Source organism: Podarcis erhardii (genome assembly GCF_964252035.2).
Source record: "Podarcis erhardii genome assembly, chromosome: 1".
NCBI classification, from domain to species: domain Eukaryota; kingdom Metazoa; phylum Chordata; class Lepidosauria; order Squamata; family Lacertidae; genus Podarcis; species Podarcis erhardii.
The window spans coordinates 84501513-84522613 of NC_138497.1; the positions used below are offsets into that span (position 1 = coordinate 84501513).

Here is a 21101-nt window from a genome sequence, read left to right on the forward strand (position 1 = left end):
GGGCTCCCGAGGGCTGCGCAGAGCTGTCTGCATTCTGAAGCCTGGGGTGCGCTGAAGAGCACGCCCGGGCTTCGCACAGCTTTCTGCAAGCCTCGGGAGACCGGCGCGACTTCCCGCCAGTCTCCCTAGGCTTGCGGATAGCAGGCTGTTCTGGGGGCTGGGGTCGGGGGAAGCTTGGGCTTCAGCCCTGTGCCTGGGGGGGGGAATATTTTTTTTTTCTTTATTCCCCCCCCAAAACCTAGGTACGTCCTATGGGGCGGTGCGCCCTATGGGGTGAAAAATACGGTACTCCATCTGAAACCACTGTACATGTGTCAGGGGCTCAGGAGCAGAGGCACAGGGAAGAGAGGAAATGGAGAGTGAAGGGGAAGAATCCGAGGGGAGCGTAGGAGAAGAGGACAGTGGCCTGAGGGATTCCATGAGCCTCTCCAGTGAATCAGAAGATTCACAGAAGGGGGCGCCAGTGGCCAGGGGTAGGGGGTTCCCAAGGGGAACGCCCCAGGAGCAAGGGGGCAGCAGGGACTCCCAGAGCAGTAGTTGGAAATCAGGACCAGCTTCCCCACCAGAGCAGAGTGGGGGGGGGAAGAGTCCCAAGTATCGGGGCCAGTACATTCCCCACCAGGGAGAGAAAACAAGGCAGGGCTGACCACCCATCCATCGGAGAGTCGGACAACGGAGGGGAGGTCAGATCCGGCCAGTATCCCGGAAGAGGGAAGCAGTGACAGAAGTAGTGTAACGGTTAGGAGAAAGGTCATGGGGTTGGCGCGAGAGGCAAGTTCAAATGTACAGGAGCGTGGGACAGCAGAGAATGAGGATTGGGAACCGGGTCCTAAAGCCCGCCGGAGGCAGGGGGAGGAGCTAAGCGACTCAGCGTCGGAAGAGTCCAGAAAGGGCAATGCCCCAGAGGGCAGGAGGACCCAGAGGAGGAGAGAGCAGCGGAAAAGGTGGAGCAGGGCTAGGATCTTAAACTGGTGTCAGAGGGGAGGAGACTCAGACGGGACTTCGCCGATCTAGGGTTTAAGACGTAGGGCTGCACGCTGAGGCTTTGAAATGGAAACTGAACTTCAATAAAGACTTTTGTACGTTACGACAGCCTAGCGTTGGTCCTCTGTGAGCTGGGACCTAGAGGCAGCTCTGACAACATGTATCAAAGTTATAACCAACAGCACATCCATTCAAAATATCAGTGGGATTTACTTACACACCATATATTTACCATTGTGGCTTTGATGTCTATTACATTTAGGACACAAGACAACCACACTTAAGCAGCAGGGAACTCAATACAAGAGTTAAACATATGTTTAACCACTGCCCATTTAAATAAATAGCCAGATACCTGTTTTATCTAAAATTGCTTTATTTATACCACTTTTGTATCTCCCTGTATCTGCCAAAAGGTCTTCTGACACAAGGACTAGAATCTTCACAATCCAGGCATGTATTGCAGCCTTATGCGCCTTCCTAAAAGAAAGGCATGTTTCCATGTTTCTTTTTCTTTTTCAGTGCAGCTTCTTCCTTAATGCAACTGCTGGATTGTTCCACTGTGTCCTTGAAGTAGGGACCTTGACTAGGACCCATCATCAGCAGATCAAATGTTGACATGAAAACTGAAACAAATCCTTAATATCATTGTCAGGCACCTAACTTAAAGCTGCTAAAGGGATCACTACCATTAACCTTTACTAAGAGGTAAAGATACATTTCAAAATTCAGGAAGGAAAAATGGGTGTGTTTTTATACCATGGAAAATGCTGTAACAGATGCATTGTTGCCCATGGTGTACTCTAGCAGTGCCGTCCAGTAGTAACCTCTAGATTCCATTGTGGTGCAATCAAAAAGAGGCATTTCCACCCTTATCAGAAACCAATGGGAGAAGTAGAATTGTTCAAGTGCCTAGGTCTGATTAGTTAGATGCAACACATGAGCAGAGGCTGCTGATATCAATGAGGAAGGCTAGTTGCATGTCTGTTGTCTTTGTCCATGGAGTTTTCTTGGCAGTGATACTGGAGTGGCTTGCCGGTTCCTGCTCCAGGTAGATCACATTTGGTCAAAACTCTCCACTATGACCTGTCCATCTTGGGTGGCCCTGCACAGCATAGTTGATAGCTTCTCTGAGTTATTCAAGCCCCTTCACCACGGCAAGGCAGTGATCCATGAAGTGATCACTGAAAATTGGGAAAGGAGTACGACAAGGCTGTATATTGTCTCCCTGCTTATTTAACTTATATGCAGAATTCATCATGCAAAAGGCTGGGCTGGATGAATCCCTAGCCAGAATTAAGATTGCCAGAAGAAATATCAACAACCTCAGATATGCAGATGACACAACATTGATGGCAGAAAGTGAGGAGGAATTAAAGACCCTTTTAATGGGTGTGAAAGAGGAGAGCGCAAAATATGGTCTGAAGCTCAACATCAAAAAAACGAAGATCATGGCCACTGGTCCCATCACCTTCTGGCAAATAGAAGGGGAAGAAATGGAGGCAAGTGAGAGATTTTACTTTCTTGGGCTCCATGATCACTGCAGATGGTGACAGCAGTCATGAAATTAAAAGACGCCTGCTTCTTCGGAGAAAAGCAATGACAAACCTAAACAGCATCTTAAAAAGCAGAGACATCACCTTGCCAATAAAGGTCCATATAGTTAAAGCTATGGTTTTCCCAGTAGTGATGTATGGAAGTGAGAGCTGGACCATAAACAAGGCTGATTGCCGAAGAATTGATGCTTTTGAATTATGGTGCTGGAGGAGATTCTTGAGAGACCCATGGACTGCAAGAAGATCAAACCTCTCCATTCTTAAGGAAATCAGCCCCTGAGTGCTCACTGGAAGGACAGATCCTGAAGCTGAGGCTCCAATACTTTGGCCACCTCATGAGAAGAGAAGACTCCCTAGAAAAGACCCTGATGTTGGGAAAGATTGAGGGCACAAGGAGAAGGGGACGACAGAGGACGAGATGGTTGGATAGTGTTCTTGAAGCTACCAGCGTGAGTTTGACCAAACTGCGGGAGGCCGTGGAAGACAGGAGTGCCTGGTGTGCTCTGGTCCATGGGGTCACGAAGAGTCGGACACGACTAAATGACTAAACAACAACAACACAGTTGCATGTCAAGGCCCTGAGCCCTCCCCCATTTGTTGAATAATAAAACACATAAGACACCAGTATTTTAGGTTAATGGGATAATTAAGGCCACAACTTTATTGCTTACAGAATGTGAGTGGTATTGGCTTAGTCACTGGAAATGAATTGACTATATCTGACTCCTGCCCACCATGCAGGTAGTCCAGTTAGGGTCAATCACCAGTAGGGGGAGCCCTGTTGATGTACATCAACTGAGAGCTCCCCCAGGGTCCCCAATGGGGTCATGGCATGGCCCTAGCCCCTACCCAGGCTTCGGACAAGATCCACACCCCCGGATCCCTTTAATGGAATATCCTTAAAGAGCAGGGGCAGGTGATGGCCACAACCTCCCCTCCCATAAACCAGGTTTTACCAATGCCTAACCGCCAAACCTTACAAATTTGTGACGATTGCTACGAGGCGGGCGAAAACCACATGGTCGGTGCCAATTTGCCAAGTGGAAAAATTCCCACCTGGCCTCCTCAACAGAACACATAGTAACAAACCAAAACAATAAACCTCCTATATAGTTTAAATGGCCATATAGTGATTAATTAGCCAAAGGCCAACATACCAAATATGTTGCAATTGTTAGGTTGGCCTCATTGCTCATTATGTGGGGGATAAGATATACTGCAGCTGCTGCTGAATCTACTGCAGGCTTCCTCAATCTCAGCCCTCCAGATGTTTTTGGCCTACAACTCCCATGATCCCTAGCTAGCAAGACCAGTGGTCAGGGATGATGGGAATTGTAGTCTCAAAACATCTGGAGGGCCGAGGCTGAGGAAGCCTGATCTACTGCATTGTGAGTATTGCACTGGCAGAAATAGTGCAGCAATAAGCAGCAATAAGCAAAGAGTAAATGACTTCTGTATGCAAGCTTACATTAAAGTGACATGGAGTAGATTAATGGTTGAAAATATGTACTGAAATGAATGGCATGGGGACAGTTTTGTTTCAAACCAATTATGGAAATAAACTCCCAGCTTGCAGGTCCTCAGGTGATGACTATGCGAAGAGGTCATACTGAATATTTTAATGATATGGGTTTCTCTCCTGAGAATTTCAGCAATTCTGTTTCTAGCTCAATACCAAACCAACTATAAAGCAAGAAATTCTATCCACATTTCCTTGCTTTTTAAGCTTTGGGAATGACATTTTGTGATTCACAGGTAAGAGTTCTTAGACTATTTCTTCTTATTATGGTTGACTCATGAAATATTGGCCAATAAAAAATGTTCTCTGGCATTCAGAAGTATAAGCAGCTAAATTGTCTGGAAGCTAAACAGGTTTTCAGGAGCCACCAAAGTTGGGCAGGGTTTGAAAGCCCTTTTGTGATGCTGCATTACAAATCTCTTGCAGGTTTCCTAGGGATCTACGCAGCCAAAGCTGATCTTCAGAAACATTGAGTGAGGTTCGAACATCACATAGATTCATCCACTTATTATCATCCATTTATTAATCTAGAAGTTTATTAATCCTTTTGGCATTGCCAAACTCTAACCCATGCAAAACCACTTTAAAGTCAAGGGGATCATTATTGGTGCATTATCTTTTTAATCATCCATTTATAATATCTCCTTATTTATCTATATTTGTTGTGACCCAGCAAACCCTAAGGACTGTTTGGGTGCTGCAGGGCTATTTATTTATTTATTGTCTACAGCTGCCTTGGCAATAAATGGGGAGGGGCTTTTCACAGGTGGGAGAAGAGAAACCATTCTGGGACTCACAGCCACAATCCAGGCTTTCTTAAAAGAAAGTGCTGGGTGCAACCAGTGCAGAAATATTTTGAAAGGCTAGATTATCCACATTGCCCAGCTGCAATGGTGCAACAAGTTCTGACTGGCATCTTATATTTGCACTGTAAAATTTGGGAGCACAGAACTTACTCTGATGTGAATGTGTTTAAGGATTGCAATCTTAAATTCATAGAATAACATAATTTTTAATACCTACTTTTTTGATGTGTAAAAGAATGTTGGTATATGGATGGAAAAGATGCATCACTGGGCATTAATGATGTTGTGAGCACTAGCCAATAGGTGCCCATTATTCATCCAGAAGTACATCCCACAAAATATAGGCACAATAGATTGCACTTCTACATGTGGTGGGGGTGAGAGAATTTCAAAATGCCAGCAATTCAGTTTTAGCAAGTTTTGTGCAAAAGAGAGAGAGAAAGAGATACAGAAAGATACAGAGAGAGACTTCATCCTCCCACAAGGAAGGACGTTGCTGTAGAAATTACAGTTAGAATGCATGTTGGCAAGCCTACTTGAGTGCTTATTATACCTAATTCTAAATATATGTTTTGATGTCAAACTGATTTGCTACTCAAAATAGTCTACCTGAATTCTACACAAAGAAAGGGGGGAGAGGAAAAGGTAGGAAACAAAGACATTTTTAGTTATTCCTTTCAAAACTGGTGGTAAGAATGCTAACCCCCTCATTCAATGCAGTAGGTAGAGAACTACTCAGTCAAAACCTCCATTGTATCAAGTGCTTTTTTTCTAAAATAATGTCTAGGGGCACTCTCATTTTCCTGCTCATATTGAAATACTGCCCCCCAATGAGGCCAAACTTAGATTCACAAAATGTTTAGGGGTATGCATACCCCCAGAAAAAAGGCACTGGTTATAGCTCTTTTTTCATTAATGGATTTTTATTCTGGTTATTTAAAGCAGAGTTGGTAGACTTGAAACTGTGCTCTAGAAAATGTCTGACAAAGGCTTTCTCAACCTCTCTTTACATGAAATGATGGAGGCTGCTTTTCCAAGCAATCCATTTATTTTTTTAATGAATATTTATTGGCATTTTCAAAAAACCACACAAAAACAAGAATAAACAAAAAAATAACAAAAATACAAAAGTCCAAAACTTAAAAAACAATTAAAAAAAGACACATAAGATTTCAGTTACTTATTTCCATTTAACTTGTTTCTCAGACCTCCTCACACCTCCCCTTCTTGTATTCCAATTTAAATTATGGACTCAACAAATCCTTAATACTTATTTCTCAACTTTAACTTAATGATTTATTTTAGCATATTGTTATTTTACCTTTCCTCTTCTTCTATTTCCTCATTTTATTTTTGCAAACCTTATTTTCATTTAATTTAAACCATTTTGAAAACCAATTTTAACTTAACCAAACTTAAACATCAATACTTATACATCATTACTCATTCTTAAACATTTTTCCTAAAGTCGACCAAAATTTCCCTTCCACAACTTTCCCAATTTCCATACCGATATCAGAACAAAATGAAAACAAAACAGGTTATAATTATATACCCTTTGGATTCCCAGACTCCACCCACCCCTTTCCCGGTTTCAGTCCCCAACAAGTGTCCGTCAGTCTCAATATACTGCTTAGCCTGGGGATCTCACATCCAAGGCTCTTAAATCTCTTTCAGTTCCTCTCTGCCGGTCTTTTAGGTAGTCCTTAATGTTAAACCCCAAATCTCGGAGAGGCTCCGGCCCAACAGGATCCATGTTTCTTCCAGCCAGACCTCCATACTTAAAAGTAAAGCCTATGGGGTACTCCAAATCTTGTTTCATGCTCCTTTCAAATCCAAATGTCCCCAAAGCTCCAACTTCCACCTTGGTCAAATTTATAATCCTTCAGTCTTCAGATCTCCACATAAGGAGATCTCTCAGTTTTCCGCTCTCCAATTCAGGCCAGACTTTCCACATCAGGTTTTTTTTTCCCCTTTGTTGCCATCATGTCAGGCCGCAAAGTGCAACTCTCCTTTAACATCTGCAAAACAGCTCCTCCTTCCTTTTCTTCAGGGGCAACATATGTCTCCTTCTCCATATTCTCATGGCTCTCAAGTTTCTCTATTTGTCCAATTGAATAGGCTTCCTGCTTCAAATCCTTATCAGAGTCAACAATGTTATTTACTGCTAAGTCCAGAGTTGTGAAGTTTATAGCCAAAACATCAATTTGGCCTTGTAACTTTCCCAAGAGAACAAATGTTCTTTCCAATTCAGCCTGGATTTTCCCTCCTCCAGCCATTCTTGTAATGTCCCTAAGCCCCCTCTAGGGGGATTTTGGTTCCTTAATGTACCTTTCAGCTCAAGTCCAAAAATCAAGTTAGTTTGTATCAACTCTTCCTTATTTTCAACAAATTGTAACAGATATAACCAGCAGAAGCAACAGAAACAAAGTTCTGTTTTTCCTTCTGACAGCTAACTTGACAGCTGTCAAACTCTTCAATACTTCCTCAACAGGCTCTCTCGCGGGACGCTCCCGGGTCCGGGGGGGGGTGAAACTTTCAGCTCCCAAAGTGTGATGGCCTGGGATTCCGAGTCTGAGAGTGATCCGGAGGAATCCCAGCCGGCGCAGGAGTCCCCGCCTCCAGGGCCGGCTGAACTGGGGCAAGGCCTAGTTGCTGAGGAAACTCAAGAGCAGGCACCAGGTGAAATCATTCAGGCCCCAGAGGTGCTGGAAGACTCAGTGGCTACAGGTGAGCCTCCCCCGGGGCCCAGTAACCCTTCGGCCTCTCCTGATCTGCAGAGGCTTAGGGCAGAGAGGCGAAGGGAACTGGTGTCTCCCAGGAGGAGTGCTCGCCTTAAGGCCAAGAGAGGCGGGGCTTCTGGGGGCTGGGACCGCCCCCGGCCTTAGAAGAAGATAAAGGTCAGGCAGCCCGGTCCCAGGTTGCGGGAGCAACGTCGTTGTGAAGTATCTGCTTTACCCAGTCCTTGTTCGGCACTCCCAGTGTGCCTGTTCCTCGCCCGGCTTCCTGCTTCTGCCTTACCAGTGTTCCTGTTCCCCGCCTGGACTCCTGCTCTGCCTTACCAGTGTTCCTGTTCCCCGCCTGGACTCCTGCTTTGCCTTACCAGTGTTCCTGTTCCCCGCCTGGACTCCTGCTTCTACCCTACCAGTGTTCCGGTTCCTCGCCTGGCTTCCTGCTTCTGCCCTACCATCGTTCCTGCTACCCCGCCCGGCTCCCTGTTGATCTTGGCCTACGGTAATAGTACCTCATCCCCCCTGGGACCAGCACAGTTTGCTCCCGCCCTACCCGCACTCCCCCTTCGTAGGGGTGCGTTCGGGAAGAGCCAGAGGCCATGGCTGACCAGGCGGCTGCACTGGTGGATTTGGCCCAGAGGAACCAGACCTTGACTCACACCGTGCAGCAGCTCAGTGACGCGGTTGTGGCACTTCAGCAACGCTTGGAAGCCCTACCGGCTCCTGGGGCCGACGCCCCGGCTCCTGGCAAGTACCCAGTGGCTTTGCCTGAGAAATTTGATGGAGCCCCGGCCAGCTTTCCCATGTTCCTGGCCCAGGCCAAGCTGTATATTCAGGGGCGAGCCCGGAACTTTCCTGACGACAGCACCAAGGTGCACTTTTTGATTAGTTTGTTAAAGGACCAGGCGGCCAAGTGGGCGTTGCCGCTACTCAGGCAAGACTCCCCCTTGCTGGCAGACTATACGGGGTTTTGCAATCATTTGGAGGCCGCGTTCGGCAATCCCCAGAAAGGGAGTCAAGCCAACCGGGCGATTCGGCGTTTGAAACAGGGCAAGTCCACGGTGGCCGCATATACCACGGAGTTTCGGCTGCTGGCACAGGACTTGACCTGGAATGATTCGGCACTGCGGGACCAGTATCTCGAGGGGCTTTCAGACGAGGTACTGGACCAGTTGGCCACAATGGAACGCCCCACCACGCTAGACACTCTCATTCAACGGTGTCTACAAATAGACGATCGGTTGGAGGATCGTCGTCAGGCCCGGGGTCGCCGACACTTCCAGTTCACGGCACCAGCTTTTTCCAGCAGCCCCACGGTCACAACTGATTTAACGGAGGAGCCTATGCAGCTCGGGGCAGTGCGGCCACGCCTTTCCCCTGCAGAGAAGGCGCGGCGTCGGGAGGGAAATATCTGTCTTTACTGTGGCGGAAGTGGACACTTCGCTCGGTCTTGTCCAGAGAAATGCCAGCCGCAGGGAAACCGCCAACCCCAGTAGCTGATGGCCCTAGCTACCGGGGGTCCCAAACAGCACAGAATGGGGCCGCACCAATTGAATTACAACACCTTATGGTTCCGGTACATCTATACCCTCCAGGAGGGCCATGGATTCTTACCCATGCTCTGGTGGATTCAGGGGCAACCCGCTCTTATATGGACGCTGCTTTTGCTGCCCAGCATCGGGTGCCACTTCGGAACAAGCCAGAACCGGTACAGGTGGAGGCAATCGACGGACGGCCACTGCGTTCGGGCGCTGTCACTCAAGAGACCCAGCCCCTGGTCCTGTGCCTCCAGCAGCACCGTGAGATGCGAACTCTGGATATTGCTTCCATGCCCCGGTTCCCCCTGGTGCTTGGGATGGACTGGCTAGAGGCTCACAATGTGCAGATTGACTGGGTCAAACGGACTGTACACTTCCCAGACCCCAATTCTCCTGCTGAGACTGAGATGCTAGCAGCTGCGCCCACTGAGGAGGCGGCTGCGACGCTCCCCGCTGAGTACCGGGACTATCACGACGTGTTCGAGGAACGGGGGGCAGACCAGCTGCCGCCGCATCGGTCCTTTGACTGCGGCATAGACCTCCAGCCCGGAGCGCCTCTACCGGTGAGTCGCTTATACTCGTTAACAGAGCCAGAGCGCGAGGCTTTGCAGGACTTCTTGCGCAAGAACCTGGAGCGTGGGTTCATTAGACCCTCTACCTCGCCCACTGCTGCACCAGTGCTCTTTGTTAAAAAGAAATGTGGGGAGCTCCGCATTTGCCATGATTACCGGGCCCTGAACAAAATTACCATCCCGGACCGGTACCCCTTGCCCCTTATTTCGGAGTTACTGGAGCGGGTGCAAGGGGCGCAGGTGTTCACCAAGCTAGACCTCCGGGGAGCCTACAATTTGATTCGGATCCGCGCCGGGGATGAGTGGAAGACAGCATTCGGGACCCGGTACGGACAGTTTGAATACCTGGTTATGCCCTTTGGTTTGTGCAACGCGCCTGCTGTGTTCCAACGGTACATCAACCACGTGTTCCAGGACTTGCTAGACAAGTACGTGGTGGTGTACTTGGATGACATTCTGGTTTACTCCCGTGACCCGGCGTGCCACGAGGGCCATGTCCGGACCGTGCTGCAGCGCTTGCGCGAGCATCGTCTGTATGCAAAGCTCAGCAAGTGCGAGTTCCATCAGCAGTCAGTGGACTTCCTGGGTCATCGACTCTCACCAGGTGGGGTGCAAATGGATCCTGGGAAGGTGGCAGCGGTTCGAGAATGGGCGGCACCTCGGAACCGCAAGGACCTACAGCGTTTCCTGGGGTTCGCCAACTATTACCGGACCTTCATTGCGGATTATGCTCACCGCACCACCCCGTTGACCCGGCTTCTGCGCCCCAAGACGCCGTTTTCCTGGGACAAGGAGGCGGAGGAGGCATTTCAAGGGTTGAAGGCCTGTTTCCAGAGAGCGCCAATCTTGCAACATCCGGATCCTTCTCGACCCTTTGTGGTAGAGACTGACGCCTCCAGTACGGCTCTCGGTGCCGTCTTGTCTCAGCAGCACGGACCGGAAGCGCCACTCTTACCCTGCGCCTTCTATTCCCGCCAGCTCCTTCCAGCGGAGCGTAACTATACCGTGTGGGAGCGGGAACTGCTGGCCATCAAGGTGGCCTTTGAGGTTTGGCGCCACCATCTGGAAGGAGCAAGACACCCGGTGGAGGTGAGAACCGACCACCGGAACCTGGAATACCTCCAGACCACCCGCAAGCTGAACCAAAGGCAGATCCGGTGGGCGTTGTTCTTTTCCCGGTTCCAGTTCCGGATCCGCTACATCCCTAGCTCCCAAAACCAGAAGGCGGATGCCCTGTCCCGGAAACCTGAAGACAACGCAGACACGGTTCAGCAAGCAGCACCCACCATGATCCTACCACCAGCTGCGTTCCTGGCCACCCAGGAGGTCGAGCCACTGCAGGCTCGGGTGCGGGAACAGCAGCGGGTCGACGCTTGGGCCCAGGAACGACTCCGGGAACTGGCCGAAGGATCATGCCCTCAGTATCCAGGGCTGGTCTCGCATCAGGGTCTTCTGCTGCACTACGGGCGCCTGTACATCCCACCAGGGCCGCTGCGGGCTGAGGTTCTCCGGATGACCCATGACGCTCCAGCGGCGGGGCACTTTGGGCGGTATCGGACCACCCATCTGGTAAGCCGTGAGTTTTGGTGGCCCCGTTTGAAGGCTGACGTGGCTCGCTACGTCGCTGGTTGTGACGTCTGCAGGCGGGCCAAGGGGCCTACCGGGCGACCCCCCGGCCTCCTTCAGCCGTTGCCGGTTCCACCACGTCCTTGGCACACAGTTTCTCTAGACTTTGTAGTGGAGTTACCCCCGTCTCGTGGCTGCACCTGCCTTCTAGTTTTCTCCGACCACTTCACGAAGATGGTGCACTGTGCCCCCTGCCCATCCATACCCTCAGCTAAGGAAACCGCGCAGCTGTACCTTCAGCATGTCTTCCGCCTGCATGGCCTACCTGAGCGTGTAGTATCCGACCGCGGCGTTCAGTTCACGTCCCGGTTTTGGCGTGCTTTGCACCAGGCCCTCGGAACAGAGGTCTGTCTCTCATCTGCTTACCACCCACAGACTGATGGCCAGACGGAACGGGCGAACGCGGTACTGGAACAGTACCTCCGGTGTTACTGCAGCTACCAGCAGGACGACTGGGTCGACCACCTAGCATTGGCGGAGTTCGCTTATAACAACGCGGTGAATGCGTCCACCCAGCAGACCCCGTTCCAAGCCAGTTATGGCCTTCATCCACGGTTGTTTCCGGATGTGCTGCCGGCATCTACGGTCCCTGCGGTGACAGAGTGGCTTCAGGAGCTCCAGTCCCAGCAACAGCTGTTGATGGAGCAGCTGCACCAGGCCAAGGAGGCGTACAAGGTCCAGGCCGACCGCCACCGCCAGGTGGGGCCGGAACTTCACGTCGGTGACTTGGTATGGCTTTCCACTCGCCACCTCCACCCTTCTCGACCTTCGCGGAAGCTGGACGCCCGGTTCACCGGCCCGTTCCCTATCGTGGACCAGGTCTCGCCTGTGGCATTCCGTCTCCGGTTGCCAGCAAACCTGAAGGTTCACCCGGTATTCCACAGGTCCCTTCTGAGTCCGGTGGCCCCACCCGACGAGTTCCACCCGGACCGTCCCCGACCGCAGCCAGTCTTGGTGCAGGGAGAGCCTGAGTACGAGGTGGAACGCATTCTGGACTCCCGATACCGCAGGGGAAGGCTGCAGTATCTCATTGACTGGAAGGGGTATGGGCCAGAGGACCGTTCCTGGGAACCAGCGGTCAACGTCCACGCACCTGCCTGCATCCGGGAGTTTCATGCAGCGTACCCCAGCAAGCCGGGTCCGGGCCCTCAAGTGAGGGGGGGCCTGGGAGGGGGGATGGTGTGATGGCCTGGGATTCCGAGTCTGAGAGTGATCCGGAGGAATCCCAGCCGGCGCAGGAGTCCCCGCCTCCAGGGCCGGCTGAACTGGGGCAAGGCCTAGTTGCTGAGGAAACTCAAGAGCAGGCACCAGGTGAAATCATTCAGGCCCCAGAGGTGCTGGAAGACTCAGTGGCTACAGGTGAGCCTCCCCCGGGGCCCAGTAACCCTTCGGCCTCTCCTGATCTGCAGAGGCTTAGGGCAGAGAGGCGAAGGGAACTGGTGTCTCCCAGGAGGAGTGCTCGCCTTAAGGCCAAGAGAGGCGGGGCTTCTGGGGGCCGGGACCGCCCCCGGCCTTAGAAGAAGATAAAGGTCAGGCAGCCCGGTCCCAGGTTGCGGGAGCAACGTCGTTGTGAAGTATCTGCTTTACCCAGTCCTTGTTCGGCACTCCCAGTGTGCCTGTTCCTCGCCCGGCTTCCTGCTTCTGCCTTACCAGTGTTCCTGTTCCCCGCCTGGACTCCTGCTCTGCCTTACCAGTGTTCCTGTTCCCCGCCTGGACTCCTGCTTTGCCTTACCAGTGTTCCTGTTCCCCGCCTGGACTCCTGCTTCTACCCTACCAGTGTTCCGGTTCCTCGCCTGGCTTCCTGCTTCTGCCCTACCATCGTTCCTGCTACCCCGCCCGGCTCCCTGTTGATCTTGGCCTACGGTAATAGTACCTCATCCCCCCTGGGACCAGCACACAAAGTTAATCTTTTATCCTCCAGTAAAGTTTTCTTATAATGTCAAACCGTGAAAGTTAAAGTCTTTAAAACAAAAGAAAGAAAATATTTTCTCGACCTTAGATAGCCAGTCCTTTGCTTTAGATTGTTTACAAAGAGGGGGGGGGCGGACTTCCTTTTTAACCCTTCCCCGCTCGTTCCTAATTCAACAAAGATTTTTTAAATTCCAATTTCCGTACTACTCACAGGTTGTTACTTTAAAGTCCAATTGTTCCAAAGAAAAAGTCAGCGCTCTCCGACAATGGCTTGCGGCTTCACTCTGCAGAAGGAGCAGTCTACTCACAGCACCGCACCGCACCCCGTCCCCGTTCCGGAGCCTTTAAAAAGGCTCCTTCGCAGCTTGGGGGCGCAAATGGTGCCCGCCGAGTCACCACGCTCACAGGCATCCACGCCTGTGATTTTTGAGGGTCCCCGCGTCGCTGCCGCGGACAAGACCTGATCCTGCGGAGCTGATTCCCTCCGGAGCTCGGAGGGAATCCGCCATTAATCGATGGCGCTAACCCGGAAGTCTCCAAGCACTCCAGTCATTATGAGACTGGTCTTCCCCCAAATAAGGGCTGCTTCAGTGAATTTTCTTATTCATTTCTTTTTTTTTTTTTTCATGCATAATTTTTATTGGTTTACATAAATCAAAATACAAAACAAACTATAATATTCCACTTAATGTTTCACAAAAAATTTTTTTTTAAAGTGACTTCCTTCAACCTTTCCACAAATCATCCGTACTAATAAAAACAAATAATTCCGCATTTCTTGTTTTGTAGTGCCATTAATCATTCTAGTTCACCTGTTTTTCTTTAGACAGTACCCTTTGCTTCTTACAGAGCTCCCTTAAAGCCCACTAACGTTATCTGTCCATCGCTTAAGTTTTCCAGATATTTCGTAAAACTTTCCCAATCTTTTACAAACCTCTGGTCTTTTATATATCTAATTTTCCCTGTCATCTTATCCATCTCCACATAGTCTAGTAATTTTGATCTCCAATCCTCAATTGTCGGCAGACCCTCTGATTTCCAGTTTTTAGCTAATAAAGCCCTTGCTGCCGTTGTTGCGTACTGAAACAGCTTGTAGTCTTTCCTTTTTATCTCCCTTCCTACCAATCCCAGCAGGAATGCCTCAGGTTTTTTAACAAAAGTATAACTTAAGATTTTCTTCATTTCATTATACACACTCTCCCAAAACCCTTTAACCTTTTGGCATTCCCACCACATGTGGTAGAAGGTCCCCTCTCTTTCCTTGCACTTCCAACATTTGTTACAGGATCCGTACATTCTGGCTAGTTTGACGGGTGTCATATACCAACGGTAGAACATTTTCATTAGATTCTCCTTAAGTGTCACACAAGCCGTAAACTTAAGATGTTGTTTCCATAGTTTTTCCCATTCTTCGAAGTAGATGTTACGGCCAAAATCTCTAGCCCAGTATGTCATTACCGACTTGACTTCCTCGTCAATTAGATTCCAGTCCAGTAACTGATTATACATTTTAGACAAAATTTTTATATTATTTTTCAGGATCTCAATTTGGAATCTGGAGTTTTTATCAGCATATCCTTTATCTTTGAAATCTTTCCTAAACATATCATTTGTCTGGAAGTAATGCAACCAATCGTAAACTTGGTCCTTGACCTGCTCGTACGGTCTCATTTTCCACTTTCCTTCCTCCTTCATTAACAGTTGTTCATATGTGGCCCAGTTGGCCCTCATGTTGGTCTTTTTAACGGACATAACTTCTAATGGTGACAGCCAGTGGGGTGTTCTAGGTTCTAGCACGTCTTTATACCTTTCCCATACCTCGATCAGTGGGCCCCTAAATATGTGATTTCCAAATTCCTTGTGCGTTCTCCTCCGCCCGTGCCACAAGTAGGCGTGCCACCCAAATCGATTGTCGTGACCCTCTAAGTCCAGCACTTCTCTGTCCTCCAGATTGATCCATGTCTTTACCCAGCATAGGCATGATGCCTCATAATATAGTTTCAAATCTGGCAGGGCGAAGCCTCCCCTTTCCTTCACATCCGTCAACAATTTAAACTTTATTCTGGGCTTCTTCCCCTGCCAGATAAATTTTGAGATCTCCCTATGCCAGACTTTAAATATCCTTGTGCCTTTGATCACGGGGATATTTTGGAAGAGAAATAATAATCTTGGAAGTACGGACATTTTAATTGTAGCTATTCTACCCCAAAACAACAATCTGAGCCTGCCCCACGTTTCTATATCTTTCTTAATTCCTTTCCATACTGTTTCATAATTATTTTTAAATAAATCTATATTTTTTGGCGTTACCCATACTCCTAGATATTTCACCTTCTTGGTCACCTCTAATTCCGTTTCTCTTTGTAGTTCTTCAACTTTGTCCTTGTACATATTCTTAACTATCATTTTTGTTTTCCTTTTATTTATTTTGAAGCCCGCTACTTTTCCAAATTGGTCAAATTCTTCAAGTACCTCTTTTATTGAATCTATTGGGTCTTCCATTGTTACAACCAGATCGTCTGCGAAAGCTTTGATTTTATATTCATTCAGACCGACCCTTACTCCTTTTATTCTTTTATTGTCTCTTATAGAATTAAGTAGGACCTCTAACACCATTACAAACAGTAGTGGGGACAGTGGGCATCCCTGTCTCGTTCCTTTTGTTACTGTTATTTCTGCAGTCTCTACGTTGTTTATTATGAGTCTTGCCCTTTGATCTGTATAGATTGCTTTTATCCCGTTGTAAAATTCAGTGCCCACTTCCATATGTTCCAATTGTTTCAGCAGGAAATCCCAGATTACATTATCAAACGCTTTCTCAGCGTCCACGAATAACAACAAACCTTGTTTATCACACCTGTCTGTTAAGTATTCTATGATGTTTATTATGTTTCTTATGTTGTCTTTCATTTGCCTACCCGGCAAAAAGCCGGCTTGGTCTTTGTGTATACTTTCTACCAGGGTGTCTTTTAATCTCTTTGCTAGGATTCCCGCAAAAATCTTGTAGTCTATATTTAACAAGGAAATCGGTCTATAGTTTTTGATCTGCTGTAAGTCTGAGTCTTGTTTAGGAATTAATGTGATCAATGCCTCCTTCCACGTCTCTGGTATTTCTCTTTCTTTGAGGATGTTATTCATTACTTCTTGCAATGGAGTCAGCAGGACTGGTTCCATCTCCTTATAATATCTACCAGTAAGCCCATCTGGGCCTGGGGCTTTCCCATTTTTTAAGTTCTTAATTATTACTTTGATTTCTTCTATCTCAATTAGAGCGTTCAGCTTCTCTTTTTCTACTGTGGAAATCTTATTGATGTTCTTACCTTTTAAATATCTCTCTATTTTTCTCATGTTATTCCTTTCTGTGTTTTTGAAGAGTCCTCTGTAAAAGTCCAGAAAGGCCTTCCTTATTTCTTTGGGCTTACTTATCACTTCTCCTTCCACCTCAATTTTGTTTATTGTATTCTGCTCCTTCCTTTTTTTTAATTGCCAAGCTAGTAGCTTCCCTGATTTATTAGCATATTCGAAGTTCCTTTGTCTTAATTTTTTAACTTTCCATTCTATCTCTCTGTTTATCAACATCGCGTACTGGGATTGTAGAACTTTAATGTTCTCTTTTATTTTCTTATTTTTGGGATTTTTAGTTAATTTCTGTTTGTTCTCCAATATTTGTTGTAAAAATTCTTTTTTCCCTTTTTCTCTCTTTTTATTCTTAATTGCATTATGTTGGATAAAGAAGCCCCGCATCACCGCCTTGCCTGCATCCCACACCACCTTTGGTTTTGTACCCTTACCTAAATTATCTTCGAAGTATTCTTTTAACCTGTTTTGAGCTTTCTCTATTATCTCTTGGTCGTCCAATAAATAATCTTTCATTTTCCATCTGTTTAATCTTCTTTCCAGCCCTTTCAGTTCCATTTTTATTGGGTTGTGGTCAGAAATTGTTTTGGCCTGGATCCCCACCCTTGCAGCTCTTGGGATTAATTCTGCCGAGATCCATATCTGGTCTAATCTTGAAAATGAATCATTGGGTTCTGAATGGTAAGTGTGTTGTTTTTCCAAGGGGTATTTGAATCTCCAAATATCCACTAGATTACAGTTTTGGACCAAAGAGAAAAAGGTTCTAGGTAGCTTTCCTTCTATACCTTTCATGTCCCTTAGCCTGTCCAACTCTAGCGACACCACACCGTTCATGTCTCCCAGTAGTATAATTTTCTGATCAGCGTAATCAAATAACTTTCCTTCTAACCTCCTAAAAAACTCTGACTTATTAACATTCGGCGCATATATCCCCACTATTATTACCTTTTCTCCCTGCCAATTAATTTGTACTGCTGATATCCTTCCTTCATCTTTAAATAATTGTTTCGCTTCGATTTGTTTATTAATATAGATGACCACCCCCCTTTTTTTACTCCGATCTGACGATACAAATTCATTCCCCAGTCTTTGGTTAGTCAAAACCCTTTTATGCTTCCTCGCTATATGCGTCTCCTGCAGGCAAATAATATCTAGGCCTTCCTTCTTTAGGATATGTTCAATTTTATTTCTCTTTCCCCTATTGTTCATCCCATTAACATTCCAACTGTAAATTTTTAACGCCATGGTGGTTACCTAAAAAAAAAAAAGGATAGAAAACGACTGCTGTTTCCCTTTAGACTCCTCCCTCTGTCCCCCCCTCCTCCCCCTCCTCCGACCCTCCTGTCTCCTCCTCTGGATTTTCCCCTCCTTTCTTATTCATTTCACATCAATGTCTAGTGAACAAATTCATCAAAGCAGAAACCGTGTTACTGTTTCTGACAAAACAATTTAATAATAATAATAATAATAATAATAATAATAATAATAAGAGACTCTTCTCAGTTTCCCACTTAGGACAAAAGAGAAGGTATTCCCAGTGGCTGCACCCAGGTTAGGGAACCCTGAAATCGTTTTATTTTTATGATTTATTTTTTAAAAAATGTGGCCCTGTCCCTGTTTTGCAATTGTTTGATGCTGTATTATGAAATTGTAATGTTTCATTATGTACCAGATCAATCACCTCACACTTCAGGAGAGGGCCTCCTGCAGATTCCATCTTACTAGAAAGTCCATACCATATGACATAGGAATCAGGCTTTTAGTGTGGTGGTACCTACCCTTTTGAACTTCCTCCTATTACATATCAAGCAGGGATCATCTCTATTGCCTTTTCGCAATATACTCCTGAGAGATGTAGAAAAGCAAAGATGTGGTTGACCTTGATTGTCACATTATGCTAATAATTATTTTTATCCCATTATAGAGGAATAATAATGAAGCAAAATCTCACTTCTGTAACGGAATTCATCCTTGTAGGATTCATGGACCACCCTGACCTCCAAGTCCCCCTCTTCATCTTGTTCCTGGTTATCTATGTAGCCACAATAATAGGCAACCTTGGGATAATCATAGTAACCAGTGTGGATGCTCGGCTCCACACCCCAATGTACTTTTTCCTGAGAAACCTCTCTGTTATTGATATTGGTTATTCAACTGCCATTGCCCCCAAGTTGCTGACAACCTTTGTGGCAGAGAAGACAACCATTTCTTTCAAGGGATGCACAGTGCAGTTTTTCTTTTTTTGTCTGTTTGTGACCACTGAAGGCTGCCTTCTTGCTGTGATGGCGTATGATCGCTTCACAGCCATCTGCAACCCACTGCTCTATTTTGCTGTTATGTCAAAGAAGTTGTGTGCCATATTGGTGGTAGTTGCATATAGTTGTGGCTTGGCAAGTTCAACTATCCATACTATTTTTATATTCAATTTGTCCTTCTGCAGTTCAAATATCATTAATCATTTTTTCTGTGATGTTCCTCCTATACTCCAGTTGTCCTGTTCTGACACCCATGTCACTCGCACTGTGCATTTCATTTTATCCACTGTCATTGCACTGACAACTTTTCTCATTGTCTTAGTCTCCTACATTGCCATAGTTTTTGCTATCATACAGATCCGTTCTGCCCAGGGCAGATACAAAGCCTTCTCCACCTGTGCTTCCCACCTGACCACAGTCACTATCTTCTTTGGAACCATCATCTTCATGTATATACGGCCTGGCTCCAGTTTCCCAAAGGATCAGGACAAAATAGTTTCTGTGTTCTATACTCTTGTGACATCCTTGCTCAACCCTCTCATCTACAGCCTAAGGAACAAAGATGTGAAAGATGCTGCATGCAGGATAGTAGGCAAGGTGGCATTTCTGAAGTAGCCACTCTGCAACTGCTCATTGCCACAGTACTGATTAAGGCTCATCCTGCCTCCACCATCATTGCCAAAAGGGCATGAATTCCCCCTGTCCAGTTACCCCACAGCAGTGGCCAATGGTTCCTACAAGCAAGCCACTTTTCCTGTTACTGTTGATGCTACCTGTACTTTAGGGACTTGTTTTGAGCCAGTGATGTTCAGTTAAATTCTTTGTGTTTGGGCATCTGTGTGAACTATGAAAAGCCATGGTAGGTTCACCACACACACATGACTCTTGGGATGAAATACACTGACCTTTTTAAAAATGATTTCTTTGTTGGTCATGTTCTCCATTTATTCTTAAAGTTTTGATCCATGGCCTTGGGTGGTATTGGATTCCCTCCCCTCCCCCTCCCCCTCCCCCCGAGCCTCACACCTGGTTATCACATATGTTTAACTCACTTTGATGCATTGTCAGCTGAGGCTTGCCCAATGGGACTCCCCCCCTTCTCCTTCCACATGCCCCCTAAATATGTTCTGAGATTCTCTCAGCCCTCTGGAGCAGATTTGGGGAGTCCACAGGAGATGCACAGGGAGAGGAGAGGGGGAAAGTCTCATTGTGCAAGTCAAAATCCATGCACTAATGAGACATGTTAGTTGGATACCACCCATTGTTATGTTTCCAAATGTGTTGAGAATTTTTGTTTTCTCCCAAAACTTCCTGAATTAGTGAATTCTAGTTCTGCAGTTTCGAATTCTTGTTGGCTTCATGTTTTTATCATTGCTTTATGATTTGTATTCTGTTTGATATTCTGTTTTTGTACACTACTCATGTATTCTTGGAATGTATACTGATTAAATAAAAACAACAACAACCAAGAAGTGATGTGAACTGGTGCTCTAGATCTGAGACAATATATTACTTTGTAGTCATCTACTATTCCCTAGTGCAGTGTTTCCCAACCTTGTGCCTCCAGCTGTTTTTGGACTACAATTCCCATCATCCCTTGCCACTGGTCTTGCTAGTCAGGGATGATGGGAGTTGTAGTTCAAAAACAGCTGGCGGCACAAGGTTGGGAAACACTGCCCTAGTGGACCTGAAGGGAATGTTGCAATCCCAGCTATATCTTACTTAGAAAGTCCCAGGAGGTCTATGTCCCTAGTTTCCAAGGAATCCTATATAAACACATCTTGCTAATTCACACAGTAATACGCTTGTAGTCATGAAATGACTTTTCTTTCCACTGGTAAGAGTTACCAGCTTGGCTAATAAAGCTGAAATTGATACCATCATCATTTTTTCCTGCATTTTTGTTATGTCGGTAAGAGATATTGCATTCAATTGTACCAACTCTTTAAAAGCCTTTCATTTTGACATTTGCAGCAAACTGACACAAAATCGGGGGGGGGGGGGGAGTCAAAAGAAAGAACCTGTGCCCAGTTGTATTTGCTTAAACATAATATAATATGGAGTATTATGCTCAGAAATAAATCTCATTGCGTTCAGCCATATATACTCCCCCTATTAACTGCAGCCTTAATTACTGAAGCTTGTTTTATTGTCCAAGATTTAAGAATAGCAGGTGGTATGGATGGAAGCTGCTGAAAAAGATATTGGAAGCAAGTCTTTCTGGAAGCAGCAATATGGGTATGTA

At 46.8% G+C, this 21101-nt stretch overlaps 1 protein-coding gene across 1 annotated transcript in view; it reads left to right on the forward strand.

Annotated features, from left to right (window-relative positions):
* LOC309331264 (uncharacterized protein) overlaps nt 1–19471 on the forward strand; it is a gene marked incomplete at both ends in the record, with an annotated part of 33103 nt that extends 13632 nt beyond the window's left edge. The window contains one exon of the mRNA XM_081843390.1: nt 18526–19471. Within this exon, the coding sequence (XP_081699516.1) occupies nt 18526–19471 (946 nt within the window). The remainder of the gene's footprint in view (nt 1–18525) is intronic.
* Nucleotides 19472–21101: the final 1630 nt, after the last annotated feature.